The 16063-nt window shown below is 41.5% G+C and overlaps 1 protein-coding gene across 1 annotated transcript in view; it reads right to left on the bottom strand.

Moving 5' to 3' along the window:
• NET1 (neuroepithelial cell transforming 1) overlaps positions 1-15121 on the bottom strand; it is a 61055-nt gene extending 45934 nt beyond the window's left edge. The window contains exon 1 of the mRNA XM_042990945.1: positions 14870-15121. Within this exon, the coding sequence (XP_042846879.1) occupies positions 14870-14997 (128 nt within the window). The 5' untranslated portion in view covers positions 14998-15121. The remainder of the gene's footprint in view (positions 1-14869) is intronic.
• Positions 15122-16063: the final 942 nt, after the last annotated feature.

Below are 16063 nucleotides of genomic sequence, written 5' to 3'. Positions count from 1 at the left end.
AACTTCAGCTCAGGTCATGATCTCACAGTTCGTGGGTTCCAGCCCCACGTCAGGCTCTGTGCTGACAGCGCGGAGCCTGGAGCCTGTTTCAGATTCTGTGTCTCCCTCTCTCTCGGCCCCTCCCCTGCTCACACTCTGTCTCTCTCTGCCTCTTAAAAATAAACGTAAAAAATTTTTTAAGAAAAAAAGTGGTCATTTGATGTGGGAGCAAATAGCCTTGGGAGCTATTGTGGGTATCCTTTTATTTTTAGCAACTACATAAACAGTAATAATGACAATCCTAGATGATAAAGAACTGGCTCAACTACTTGTTTATATGTCCTAATTTAGTTTAAAACATGTTTGGAAAAACAGTCTATCCAAAAAGTTACATCTCCTTAAAGGGAGCAGGAATCCTTAGATCTGAGTTTGTACAATGGCTGGCCTGGCTTAAGACTGTACCTTTAGCCCTGGATATCATTCTACAGATTCATCAATTGTACTGGACAAACACAATTTAAAGAGTAAGTCCCATCACTACTGGTAGATCATAGGCATGGTGTTATCTTTCTACCAATGGAGAGCATGACTTCACATCTGTTAAAAGGAAAATGTTATAAAATCCTTAGAAGGATCATATGGATTTACATTCCTGCCATACAAGTGATGTACAGTGTTCAGTAGATTCTCCCAAGGCCCCAAAGAGCAGCAATAGGATTATTTAAATGTTATTTATATCCAATAATTGTAGTATTTGCAAAGAAGAGCTCCTTAAACGTGGTTACATGAGTGATAGTAATTATTTTGTTGGTTGATGTTACTAATACGTCTCTTTAGAGATATTCTGTGGAGGAAGCGTGGCAAACAACATTAAATTAGGAGTTAGCAAATACAGGACAAACTTTTTCCAGTATCTAGCTGTGAAATTTCACAGAGCTTCACATATTTCATGTATAAAAGAAGTTGTGCTAAATGCTAAGGCTCTCTCTTTCAGTACTAAAGTGGGAGTCAGTTTTGTTTGTTCGCTTGTTTGTTTTGATAACAGCAGCAAGAAATTTACTGAATGCTTATTATGTACATATAAACATAGAAGTTTATATGAGTTCTGTGCATTGACTCAATCCTTAGAGCAACTCTATAAGGCAGGTCCTATTTCTACTTCCACTTTACAGATGAAGAGGCTGACGGCATGCATCGATGAAGCGGGCCAAGGCCTCAAAGTGGTCAGCGGCAGAACCAGGATTTACACCCAGCTAGTCCAGCTCGACCACGCCGTGAAAAACCATACTACACCGCCTCTACAAGAGCTGATAACAGAGCTAACTGCTAAATACTCTTTGATACACAGTAAGTAAGTGATAGTTCTGGTGTTTCCTGCAAAAAATACAAACAATGATACCTAATATTCTTGGAATATTTGCTAGGTCTAGGTACGTTCTAATGCTTGACATGAATTATGTCATATGATTTTCACAACCTTATGAGACAGATACTATGAAGTAAGATTTAAAGAGATTAAGTTCTCAAGAGCCGGAGTCTGAACCCAGGAAAAAGCCTTACTATAAAGCCTAAACTCTTTAAAAACTAAAATTTTATTTGGTTGTGGGCCTCAGTCTAAAAGAATGTACATTCCCAGAGGAAACGATGAATTGAATCAAAGGTGAAGCCAGAACAGACTCAGCGTCAGGGAAACTAGATCAAGAAAGCAGGCCGTCTTCCAAGCTCTGAATCCTATGGCAGGGCCCAGGGCTGTCTGTGGACAAGACCCCTTTCCTACTACCCAGAGCAAAGAGAGGATGTAAGGGGAGGAAGGATTTGAGAGGCCCGCTGTAAAACCTACACAGAAGCTTACACCCTACTGGATTCCAGCTGTTTCTACTCTTTCTTCCTCCTAATCATCTTTCCCCTGCCACGGCCTATAGCAGTCATCACACATGATATGTTCCCCCAGAAGTAATATTTAGCAGGGGCAAATCATCTTCATAATCCTTTATTTACGTGGCACAGACTTAAAACCAGTAGCCATCCATTTCTCCTAGGTTCTGTGCATCCTAGCCATTTCTATTGCCCAGGGCATCCTCTAATCTACCTGTTTCTTGGTTGGTGGGCTACCATTAATAATTAGCAATAGGTGTGGCTGGAAATGAGCTCCAGGCCTGTGGGCTGATTAAAGGTGGGTCCCATCAACAGCAGTGTTCACCCATGTGTACATGTGTGCTAACACACGCACACGCACACTCACCCCCACCCCCAACGCGTGGTGACGAGTTTCACTTTAAATTCCTGACCACACATTTCATGTAGGTCTTTACTCTGCCCAGCAATTACATTTCCCTTGTCACTTCCTCTCCTCCTCTTGGAAAGAACTACTTCAAACCTTTCCCTCTTCACTCTTCCAATACTCCCTCCCCACCCCCATCTCACTTTCAGCTTACGACTCTGACTCTGCATCGTATATTACATCCTGCACACTTACACTGTCCAATTTACCAACATACCATAAACTTTTTCTTCTCTTTTGTTACAATGTATAAGCTGTATTAACTAATTCCAAACCTTCCATTTATACACTGGGTTATATCTGCTCTTCTCTACTCTGAAAAGCAGCCAGAGACAAAACACATCCACTTCAAAAAAACAACAATTAATTATGAAATATAAATAGGTACAATGTAACAATCTGAAGATAAAAATTGCCAGAGGAAGATCCTTTCTGAATAAGAGAACATAGGCAGTGTAATGATGTTGTCTTGAGGAAAAGCAGTAGTGTAATTAATGGTTTTGTGAATTGAATTAGCTATTCATTTTCAGAGAGCAATATTTTTACTTGAGGGACCCACTAACAGATAAACTACCATCATTCGGACTTGGGTATTTTGCAGGCATTAACTCTACAATGAAGTATTGCTGCCAATGATAAAAAGTTGTGCTTTCAAATGAAAATTAGAATTTTTGAAAACTGTATCCATTGTTGTGAACATGACATCTCAACCCTTAAAAGCTTTTCAGGTGAGACCAGTGATTATATAAATGACTATGATTTTTTGATAGCATGTGACAATATGTCAGTATGTATCAACCTTTGGAAGATCTGCTTAACTCAGTACACCAGTATTTTCCAAACGACAAACACATAATGTCTCAAAATCATGGCTGAGTAAAACAGATCTAAAGACTGTGGATTTTAATATAACAGAATGAAAAGTTCATTGATACAATTTCAGATTCAAACTGCAGCCAAACATTAAGACACTGCCACTTGTCAAGTTTTGGTGTATTACCAAAGAATACCCATAACTGTCTGAAAAGGCTATTAAAGGACTTGTGCATTTTTGAACTAAAAACCTGTGTCAGGGCAGATCTTCTTTATATACTCATATACTTCATTCTCTATATACTTCATCTTTATATATTGCAAGCAGCAGATATAAGAATCCTGCTCTTTTGTTAAGCTTGATACTAGAAATTTATGAAACTTATGAAAAAAACTCGACACTTCTCACTAATATTGTTTTTGAAACTCTTTCCTTTAAAAAATATGTTGTTTATGCAAACATAATGGGTCTGTTTTAAAACATTTAACAAAGTAATAATTTTTAATAAATATAATCCACGTCAACAAAAGCTCTCTGGTATCCTCAATAATTTTAAAGAAAGTACAGAAGTCCTAATGCCACAAGAATGAGAATGGCTGCCCTAGAAAAAACCTGCACACGTACAGAAAGGAAATGCAGACCCGAAAAAGAAACATGTATCTTATATGAGATAACACATAAAACTCTGTCTGAATTATGGAAAAAGACTTAAAACGATTATAGTTAATGATATTTCACTGTGTAAAAGTATCATAATGTATTTAATTTCCTATCACTGTTTTTTCTCAATTTTTTACCATAAAGATGCGTTGTGACGTACTTTTTTACACATATACCCACATATACGGTACAATAACTTTAAGATAAATTCCTATATGTATAATTCTCGGTTTAAATATATGCACTATTAAAATTTTGTTTGGCACAAAAACAGACACATAGACCAATGGAATAGAATAGAAACCCCAGAACTAGACCCACAAACGTATGGCCAACTAATCTTTGACAAAGCAGGAAAGAACATCCAATGGAAAAAAGACAGTCTCTTTAACAAATGGTGCTGGGAGAACTGGACAGCAACATGCAGAAGAATGAAACTAGACCACTTTCTGACACCATTCACAAAAATAAACTCAAAATGGATAAAGGACCTGAATGTGAGACAGGAAACCATCAAAACCCTAGAGGAGAAAGCAGGAAAAGACCTCTCTGATCTCAGCCGTAGCAATCTCTTACTCGACACATCCCCAAAGGCAAGGGAATTAAAAGCAAAAATGAATTACTGGGAACTTATGAAGATAAAAAGCTTCTGCACAGCAAAGGAAACAACCAACAAAACTAAAAGGCAACCAACGGAATGGGAAAAGATATTTGCAAATGACATATCGGACAAAGGGCTAGTATCCAAAATCTATAAAGAGCTCACCAAATTCCACACCCGAAAAACAAATAACCCAGTGAAGAAATGGGCAGAAAACATGAATAGACATTTCTCTAAAGAAGACATCCGGATGGCCAACAGGCACATGAAAAGATGCTCAACGTCGCTCCTCATCAGGGAAATACAAATCAAAACCACACTCAGATATCACCTCACACTGGTCAGAGTGGCCAAAATGAACAAATCAGGAGACTACGGATGCTGGAGAGGATGTGGAGAAACGAGAACCCTCTTGCACTGTTGGTGGGAATGCAAACTGGTGCAGCCACTCTGGAAAACAGTGTGGAAGTTCCTCAGAAAATTAAAAATAAACCTACCCTATGACCCAGCAATAGCACTGCTAGGAATTTACCCAAGGGATACAGGAGTACTGATGTATAGGGGGACTTGTACCCCAATGTTTATAGCAGCACTCTCAACAATAGCCAAATTGTGGAAAGAGCCTAAACGTCCATCAACTGATGAATGGATAAAGAAATTGTGGTTTATATACACAATGGAGTACTACGTGGCAATGAGAAAGAACGAGATATGGCCCTTTGTAGCAACGTGGATGGAACTGGAGAGTGTGATGCTAAGTGAAATAAGCCATACAGAGAAAGACAGATACCATATGTTTTCACTCTTACGTGGATCCTGAGAAACTTAACAGAAACCCATGGGGGAGAGGAAGGAAAAAAAAAAAAAAAAAAAAGAGGTTAGAGTGGGAGAGAGCCAAAGCATAAGAGACTGTTAAAAACTGAGAACAAACTGAGGGTTGATGGGGGGTGGGAGGGAGGGGAGGGTGGGTGATGGGTATTGAGGAGGGCACCTTTTGGGATGAGCACTGGGTGTTGTATGGAAACCAATTTGACAATAAATTTCATATATTGAAAAAATAAATAAATAAAAAATAAAATTTTGTTGTATCTGCTAAATTTCTTGTCCAACATACATGTAATGGGAGTACCAGGAGGAGAGAAAGGAGCAGAAAAAATATTTGAAGAAATGACTGAAAACTTCTCAAATTTGCTGAAAAACAATAACCTACACATCCAGAAAACGCAGTGAACTCCAAGGAAGATACATTCAAAGAGACCCACAGATAAAATCACAATAAAAATGGTCAAACATAGGAGAAAATCTTGAAAGGAGCAAGAGAAAAATGACTTGCTACTTACAAGGGAATCCCAGCAACATTAATGGCTGACCTATCAGCAGAAACCATAAACCAGAAAGCAGTGAGACGTCATATTCAAAGTGCTCAAAGAGAAAGACTATCAACAAAGAATCCCAATTCCATCAAAACTAGCTTTCAAATATGAAGGTGAAATTAAGACATTATCTAGATAAACAAAAACTGAGAAAACTTGTTGTCTGTAGACCTGTCTTACATACTAAAAGGAAGTATTCAGGCTAAAAGCAAGTGAGTCTAGATGGTCATTTGAATCTACCCAAAAAGACAAAGAGCACAAATAAAATCAGTCTAAATGAAAAAAAAATCAGTAAATAAATTAAAATGCCATTAATTAGAAAACATTCACTTAATGCAAAAGAAAGCAATAAAGGCCAAATAGAGAAACCAAGGTCAGACATAAAACAAAATGCAAAATAGCAGGCATAAATCAAACTATATTAATAGAGAACATTAAATGTGAGTGGAGTAAATCTCCCAATAGTAAGACAGAGATTGTTAGCCTGGATTTAAAAGAAATAAATATAATCCAACTATATACCATTGACTCTTGAACAATGTGGGGGTTAGGAGCACATCATGAACCACCCCCCATGTGGTCAAAAATCCATGTATAACTTTTGACTCCTGCAAAACTTTACTAATAGCGTTTTGTTTACCAGAAGCCTTAAGTATAACATAAATAGTAGGTCAGCACATATTTTGTATGTTATATGGAGTATATACTGTATTCTTACTATAAAATAAGCTTGGGAAAAGAAAATATTAAGAAAATCATAAGGAAAAGAAAACAGATTTACAATACTATAAAAAATCCACTTATAAGTGGACCCATGCAGCTCAAAACCACATTCTTCAAGGATCAACTGTACCATCCATAGGAGACATACTTTAGCTTTAAAGATACAAATAGCTTGAAAGTAAAAAGAAACTATGCGAACAGCAAACCACAAGCTAGGCTGGTTATATTAATATCAGACAAAATAGAATCTAAAACAAAACAAAAAAACAGTTACCAAAGGTAAGGGAGCCATTTTATAATGATGAAAGGATCGATCCATCAGGGAAGTATAACATTACAAATATATATGCACCTAATAACAAAATAAAATACAGATAGCAAAAACTGACAGAAAAGAAGGGAAAAACAGACAATTCAACAACAGCAGCTTCAATACCTCATCTTCAATAATGGCAGAATAACTAGAAGATCAACAAGGAAATTAAAACTTGAACAACTCTATAAACCAACTAGATCTAACTGCCATCTCTAGACACTACAGCCAAAAGAATATACATTTTCAAATCCACATGAAAAGCATTCTCCTTGAAAGACTATATTCTAGGGCATAAAATAAAAATATATTTAAAAGGACATAAATAATAAAAATATGTCCTCAACCACAAAATTGGCAATCAACAGCAGGAAAAAAATTGGGAAACTAACAAATATGTGGAAATTAAACAATGCACTCATAAATAATCAATGGGTCAAAGAAGAAAGCAATGGGAAATCACAAAATAATTCCATATTAATAATCATGCAGACACAAAATATCAAAACTTATAGGATCCAATTAAAGTAGTGCTTAGGGGGGAATTTATAGTTATAAATATCTATATTAAGAAAAAGTGTCAAATAAATAATTTTCCATCTTAAGACACTGGATAAAGAGGGGCAGAATAAACCTAAAGCAAACAAAAGGACAGAAATAATAAAGGTTAAAGTAGAAATTAATGACAGAGAAGAGAAAAACAGTAGAAAAAAAAATCAATGAAGCCAAAAGCTGGTCCTTTGGAAAGATCAACAAAATGGACAAATCTCTAGGTAGACAGACCAAGACAATAAGAAGACTCAAATTACTAGAAATGGAAATAAAAGAGGAGGCATTACCACTTATCTTACAAAAATAAAAAGGACTATAAAAGAATATCATGAATAACTGTATGCCAACAAATTAAATAGTGTAAATGAAATGAGCAAATTCTTAAAAGACACAGATTACTGAAAGTGACTTAAGAAGAAGTACATCTAGAACAAGGGAAGAGACTGAATTAGCAATTAAAAAAAAAAAAAAAAATCTGCAAAGAAAAGTCCAGATCCGGATGGCTTTATCCCTGGATCCTACCAAACATTTAAAGAATTAATACCAATTTTTCACTAACTTTTCCAAAAAACTGCAGGGTTTTTTTTCCAAAAAGAGCAGGGAACACCATCCAACTCATGAGACCAGTATTACCTGATACCAAAACCAGACAAAGACACCAGAAGAAAACTACAGACCAATATCTCTTGTGAATATAGACGTAAAAATCCTCAATAAAATATTAGCAAACCAATAAAACAGTACTGAATCCAACAGTATAAAATTATACACCATGACCAAATAGGATTTATACCAGGAAGGCAAAGTTGTTTTAACACCTAAAAATTAATGTAACACATCACATCAATACATTAAAAAATAGACCAAAGTGGGGGTTGGGGAGAGAGAGAGAACATTTACAAAGATCTAAAACCCTTTCAAGATGAAATCACTTTGGGGCGCCTGGGTGGCGCAGTCGGTTAAGCGTCCGACTTCAGCCAGGTCACGATCTCGCGGTCTGTGAGTTCGAGCCCCGCGTCAGGCTCTGGGCTGATGGCTCGGAGCCTGGAGCCTGTTTCCGATTCTGTGTCTCCCTCTCTCTCTGCCCCTCCCCCGTTCATGCTCTGTTCATGCTCTGTCTCTCTCTGTCCCAAAAATAAATAAAAAACGTTGAAAAAAAAATTAAAAAAAAAAAAAGATGAAATCACTTAAAAAACTAGGAGTAGAAGGGAACTTCCTCAGCCTGATAAAGGGCATCTACAAAACCCCACAGCTAACATTTTAGTTAAAGGTGAAAGACTGCATGCTTTGCCCCTGAGATCAGCAACTAGATAAGGATTTTTCCAGTCTCAGTGATCCTGCTCAACAGTGTACTGGAGGTTACAGTGAGAGCCATTAGGAAAGAGAAAGAATTAAGGTATCCAGGTTGGAAAAAAAGAAATATAACTATTTATATTCGCTGATGACATAACCTTGTATGTAGAAAATCCTAAAGAATTCACCAAGAAACTTTTAGAATGCGTGCAGGAACAGTGCAGGATACAAAATCTACCTACAAAAATCAAGTGTACTTTTATACTCTTGAAATTAAGAAACAAATTCCATTTACAATAGCATCCAAAAGAAAATATATTTACAAATAAATTAAGCAAGTAGTACAAAAGTTATACTCTGAAAATTATAAAATACTGCAGAAAGAAGTTAAAGATCTAAATAGTTGGGAAAACATTCCTTGTTCATAGACTGGAACACTGAACATTGCTAAAATGGCAATACCCCCCAAAACTGATCTACAGATTCAATGTAATCCCTATCAGAATCTCAGCTGACTTCTTTGCAAAAATTGACAAGCTTGTCCTAAAACTCATATGGAGTTACAAGAGACCCAGAATAGCTGAAACAATCATGAAAAAGGAAGAACAAAGTAGGACTCGTATGTCTTGATTTCAAAACTTACCATAGTGATAATCAATAAGCTGTGGTGCTGGCAGAAGGATATACACACACATCAAGGGAATAAAATTGAAAGTCGGAAAATAAACTAAGACACCTACGGTCAACTGGTTTTTCATAAGGTGCCAAGCCCATTTGATGGGGAAAGGACAGTTTTTTCAACAAATGAGGCTGGGACAACCAGACAGCCACAGGAAAAAGAAATAGTACCCTTACTTTACACCATATATAAAAATTAACTCTCACAGATCAAAGACCTAAGTATCAGAGCTTAAACTAGAAAACATAGGGGTAAACCTTCACAACCTCCAATTCAGCAAAGGAATCTTAGATGTGATGCCAAAAGAAAAAGCAACAAATATAGATAAATTGGACTTGATCAAAATTAAAAACTTTCGTTCTTCAAAGGACATCAGGAAACTGAACAGACAACCCCCAGAATAAGAGAAAATATTTACAAATCATATATCTGATAAAGGACTTGAGCCTAGAGTAAAGAACTCTTAAAACTCAATAATGAAAAAAAGGACAAATAACCCAATTAAAAAACGGGCAAAGGATGGGCCACCAAAAATGGCCACATGATTCTGTTCATATGAAATGTCCAAAACAGGGCAATACAGAGACAGAAAGTGGATCAGAGCTTGGGATAGAGTGGGGAGGAGTTTGGGGGAGGGGAATAATAACGGAAGGAGATGGGGTTTCTTTTCGATATTAAAATAAAATGTTCTAAAATGGACTATGGTGATGGTTACACATATCTGAATACATAGAAAAACACTGCACACTTTAAATGGGTAAAATTGTATGGTATGTGAACACTGTTTTTAAAAAACCCAGTAATACTTTCACTTTTCTTGTATGTTGTTTTTCAAATTACTGTAGAGTGACCTTACCTACAGAAAGTTTTACATTTACATAGGCTTATACATCAGTCTTCTTCCTTATGATTTCTGGATCTGATGTCAGCTTAAATAGTTGTTTCTTGCTCCACTATTAATTGATATTACCCTGTCATATTTTATGTATTCTTGGAAATGTCTTACACCCTTTCTGGAAAACGGAATTTGGATTAGTTACTTCACTCCCTGGTTTTTCTCCAAGGCTCTGCTAACTTCATTCCTATCCTCATGCTGCCTGTGCCATCGTCCTTTACTCAGACCTCATTCCCACCCTCACACGGAAAAATGGAAGCCTGCGGGGAAGGATCTCAAATTCCTGCTCACAACCGACCCCATTCCCCAAACTTACCTAAAAGTATACCACCCGTAGCTTTTAGCCAGGCGAAATTCTTTACCCTTAACTTGAATTCCATCCTTTTCTGCCTCGTTGGCTAATCATCTCTCTTCTCCTGTCTCTTCCACTTCTCCCTCTACCTACTACCCAAGGATAACAAGTTTATCCCTTAAGAGTCTCCTGCATAAACTGTTGCCTCCCTATTTCTTCAAAGTGTAATCCACACTCAGGATTTCTCGTTTTCCAATCTCATTGCCAGCTATCAGATTCAAACACCCCTCACCTTTCATTTAGGCTACTGCAGACTGACTTCCCACCAGTCACCATCTGTACCTGAGATTTTTAATTTGGTATCCATAGTCGTGGTGAAAGGGACCACAAATTTGAAATTTTACGTGTATCAGCACTTTTCAGAAGTAGTTTTTATAAGACTTAAAAGAGTGTCATGACTCCCAAATGCTACTTATTTTTCTCAGTGAAGATGCAATGACATTTTACAATGCAAGTACCATGTCCTTGGCTTGTCTTTCAGGATTTCCCCATCACCTTGGATAAAACCCAAACTCTCATGCATACAAGGCTCCTTCATGATGTGGTTCTTTAGGATCATCTCTCATCACTATCCCGAAATCCTCCCCGTTACACAATTAGCACCTAGTCAGAGCCAGCTAGGTGTGATATCTAGAGCTCCTGTCCATTTGCCTCAGGACCTTTCAGCACGCTTCTCCTCTACATGAAATCACCCATTTACACCTCTCTAACCTGGTCCTTCAAGACTCAGGGATTTCAACAGGAAATCATTTCTTGTTCTTTTCATAAGTGTTCCTTTTATCTGCATCTGTGGCATCCGGTTAGACCTCTACAGTGACTTTTATCACAGTTATTAATTTATCTTTCTTTTGTATAAAATTATAAACTTTTGAGTAAGCATAGTATTTTCCATACCCATATTTCTAGTGTCTGGCATTCACATGTTTCTTGAAAAATCACACCTCATTCTCTTCTCAACCCATTGCAAACATTGTAAATTCAATATTTCAACTAGTCTATGGAAATGATCGAAGATAATATGCTCTTCTCATTACCAGATTTAATGGTCTTTTTGTTCCTTATCTAACTTAAACTTTCCAATCCCTCCTTATCACTAATATGTGACATAGTATCCTCCTCCTTGAGGAGTATCTCCTCCTTGAAATCCTTTCTTCACTGGGCCTCTGAGGGACTGTTCTTGGTTCTTTTCTTACTTCACCAGCTGCCCCCAGTATCCTCTTTACCCTGACCTTTAAATGTTGGGAGGCCCAAAAGAGTTAGTCTTGAAATTATTTATTTATATTCATAATCTAGATGACTTCCCAGTTCCATGATTTCAGGTCTATTTGTTGACAACTCTCAAATTTATATCTGGTTCCACAGGTGGGTTTGCTTTATGAAATGTCACTGAGCTAAATAAATGCTTAACATTTGTGCACTCTTTAATTCAAGAGTTATAGTTCAACAAAAGGTTAAGAAAAAGCAAAAAAGAGAGCAATGAGTAGAATATCAAATCACTGTGTTGTATACCTGAACCAAATATAACACTGTACATTAATCATACTTCAATTTAAGAAAGAGAAAAAAAATTGTGATGAACTCTTGCCTTCTCCTGTCAACGCCACAGTTAATCCATCTGCAAATCCTGTCAGCTCTATTTTCTAAATTTTTTTTTTATTATGTTTCTTTATTTTTGAGAGGCAGAGACAGACAGAGCACGAGTGGGACAGGGGCAGAGAGAGAGGGAGACACAGAATCCGAAGCAGACTCCAGGCTCTGAGCGGTCAGCACAGAGCCCGACGCGGGGCTCGAACTCACGAACCGTGAGATCATGACCTGAGCCGAAGTCGGACGCTCAACTGACTGAGCCACCCAGGCGCCCCCGTCAGCTCTATTTTCAAACACATCCCAAATATGAGTATTTTTCATGTCTCCCACTTTGATACGATGTCTCAACTACAATACCCTCTGCTTCTAGGTCCCTGCTTCTCTCGCCACGTAAGTCAGAGTGGTCCTTTTAGAACATAGATCACATCATCTGTTCCTGCTTCCCAACTCACTAATTCAAATTTGAGGTCCCTTCAAGGGTAGGTATCCCAGGTACTGCATGATCTGGCCCCCGCCTCGTCTCTGACCTCTTCCTCTGCGCTTCTTCCCCTTGTTTCCTCCACCGGGTCTTGGCTTCTCTGCAGATCCTTAAAGACACCAAATGGGATTCTACTGCAAGGCCTTTGCACTTGCCGTCTCTCCCTCCAAATACTCACTTGCCTTATTCCTTAATGTCTTCGGATCTCAAATGTCATCATCATGGGAGCTTTTCCTTTTGCTCTTTTAAAAACAGCAACACTGGGGCACCTGGGTGGTGCAGTTAAGGGTATGGCTCTTGATTTCAGCTCAGGTCATGATCTCAGGATTCGTGAGTTCAAGACCCCTCAGTCTCTGTGCTGACAGCACGGAGCCTGCTTGGGAATGTCTCTCCCTCTCTCTGCCCCTCCCCTGCCCACTCACTCTCTCTCTCTCAAAAGTAAATCAACAACAACAACAAAAGCAACACTACCCTCTCCTGATCTCTATCCCCTTTACCATGCCTTAATTCTCTTCACAGTACGACCACCTGATACGGTATATATTTGATGATAGTCTTTCTCACCCAATTTAAGCTTCGTGAGAGGAGACACTTCATCTATTTTATTCAGCAGAATTCCCAGTATCTACAACGCCTGGACGGTGCCCAACAGTATAAATGAATGAATGCAGAAGGAATCTAACGCTGCCTCTGTTGGATATTTCCGAAATTCTATGTTCCTTAACTAGTCTTTGCACCTCTCAGGCTGAAGTGACTCCTCTTGCCCTTCTAACACTCCTTAAATAGAGGCTGTAATCACTACCGACATTTCACGAAGGTGTGAGACCACAAGTACTGTAAACCACAAAACAATAAAAATGTTTCTAATGAAAAAAACCCCTAGGTCTCTGCAGAGTAACTTAGCGATGGGCTTATAGGGGTGTCTGGGTGGCTCAGTTGGAGGAGCCTCGCTGGCTTCGGCTCGGGTCACGACCTTGTGGTTTGCGGGTATGAGCCCCGCGCTGGGCTCTGCAATCACTGCGTCAGAGCCTGCTTGAGGTCCTCTATCCCGCGCACCCTGTCTCTCAAAATTAAGTAAATGTCAAAAAACAAAAATTAAAAACAGAACAAAACATCCCAATGGGTTTATAAATGCCTTGTCGATGAAAGGTGTCCTATGTCTCAAACAGGGAGCAGCACCTTCAGGCGCAAGCAGAATGTCAATTACGCGAGGGACTGTGGTCTATCCCAAGCAGTGTGTGAGACGGACCACAGGGCCTTTGGAAACGACGCGCAGAGGCGGAATTGTTACTTTAAAAACCAGCCGGCAGTTAACACAGTTAACACAGATCGAGGGCGCTCGGGGCAGAGGCGCGGCGCACGCCCCTTCCGCGCCTTCTCTCTACATTTTACAACTGCCACGAAGTGGGTCCCAGCGGAACCCCCATTTCCCAGCTGAGGACGCGGGCCTAGAGACGAAAGGTCCAACAGCCGGCAACCGGCACCTGCCACCTCCAACGGCGCGGCGGGAGGGCAAGGTGTTCAGTACTCGTGTCCGCCGCCCCTCTCCCAGACGCAGCCTTCGGAGGCCCTCAGGGGCCACCCTTTCCAGACACACGACACAGAATGGGGACCGTGGGACGACAGGCAAAGCCAGCGACCATCCGCTGGGACCTGTTCCGCCGGGAGGCTGGAGCCGCCGCGGGCTGTGCTCGGTTCGCCGACAGGCGTCCGCAAGGCGTCTCCCTCGAACGCTCGCTTTCAGCCCCAGTTTCGCGCCCGTTGCAAGTCGCGCGGCTCCTCCGGTGGCGACCCCTCCCCCTTCCCGAGGCCCGCAGGCTCCCGGGCGGTCGGCCTCCGGGGTGGCGTTGAGCACCCGCCCCCGCTGCAGCCCCCGGCCCGCGGAGAGCCCACCTCCTCCGCCGGCCCGCGCCTCCCCCGGCCCCGCCCCCGCCCTGGAGGGAGGGGCGGGGCAGCGGGAAGTGGGCAGCGCGCGCCGGGCCAGAGGAAGGGCAGGAGGGAGGAGGGAGCAGGAGGGGGCTGATGGGGGAGGAGGAGGACTGCAGCCCGCGCCCCGCCTGAGGACCGGGAGGAGGAAGAGGAGGTGAGTAAAGAGCCCGCGCCCCCGCCGGGGGGGGGGTGGGAGGAGGAGGAGGAGGAGGGTCAGCAGCGCGCGCCCCGCCTGAGGACCAGGAGGACGCGGAGGAGGAGGAGGGGGGTGAGCAGCTGCCCCTCTCCGCGTCCCTCCCCCCCCCCCCGTGCTCGGACCGGACGCCCGGGTCCCCGGTCGCTGCGACTCCCAGCGCTTACCGGCCGTCGGGCCCCGGCCTGGGGGTGTCGGCCGAAGGTCCCGCGGCGCCGTCCGCGTTGAGCCCGGAGGCCCGGCGGCTGCGCCTCCGCGGCCGGGGCTGCTTCTGGGCAGCCTGCTCGGGCTCCATGGCGCGGAGGGGGGTGGGGCGGTGGCCGGGTGCCCGGGGGACCCGCTGGGTCGGGCACCGCGCCCGACCACTGCTGCCCGGAGAGCAGTTCCTGTCAGGAGGGCGCCGCCACCGCCGCCGCCATCTTCCGGGGTTTGAAAATGGCGGCCGTGCGGCGCCCAGCCAATCGGGGGGCAGCGGGCGGTTGCTAGGAAACGTGAAGTCCCGCCCTTTTGGCCCTTAAATGGAACGGGGCCAGGCAGGATGGTGAAGGGGTCAGTCCTGCAGATTCCTGGATGGCCTTGGATTTAGTTCAGACCCAATGGCGAAATCCCCAAGGCCCGTTACCTGTTTCAGTGTTCATTAGGACTTAAGCCACAGGCCACGGCAGATTGGAAGCACTTTAGATCTTTCTTAGTATTGGGGGAGAAGAGGGATCGAGAGTAAGGACCCAAACTGATGTGGCGTTATTGGCCGCATACGCGCTAAATTATTCATGTGAGATAAATCCCCAGTTACCAAAGGTGATGGAAATGTGTTCTCAGGGCTGTCTCTAGGAAACCACTAAGACCGAATTATGAGCCGTCCTGTCTCCCAATAGGGAGAGGCATTTTCTCTTTAGCAAAAGAGAGTGAAGGTGCCTTCATCCTCTAAGTGTATGAAGGCGGCAAAAAGCTCAGCATCCAATAAAGGATCTCCTTAAATAAAAAAGACGGCTGTTAAATAGCACATTCTTTGATTTTAAATATTGCTTTTTATGTGTCAAAGTCTTTAAAAAATAACTTCTTCCGGGTTATTATAGATTAGTCCGTTAAACGTTGGACTTTGGCTCAGGTCATGATCTCAGGGTTAGTGAGTTCAAGCCCCCCTTGGGGCTCTGTGCTGACAGCTGGGAGCCTGGAGCCTGCTTCGGATTCTGTGTCTCCCACTCTCTCTGCCCCTCTCCTGCTCGTGCTCTGTCTCTGTCTCTGTCTCTCTCTCTCTCAAAAATAAACAAACATTAAAAATAACTTCTCCTTTGATACTATGATTCCATTTCTGGGAAAATGTCCTAAGGAATAAAATTATACATACATGAAAGGGTAGA

Source organism: Panthera tigris, chromosome B4 (assembly GCF_018350195.1).
Source record: "Panthera tigris isolate Pti1 chromosome B4, P.tigris_Pti1_mat1.1, whole genome shotgun sequence".
NCBI classification, from domain to species: Eukaryota; Metazoa; Chordata; class Mammalia; order Carnivora; family Felidae; genus Panthera; species Panthera tigris.
This window is presented reverse-complemented; position numbering and strand designations above follow the sequence as displayed.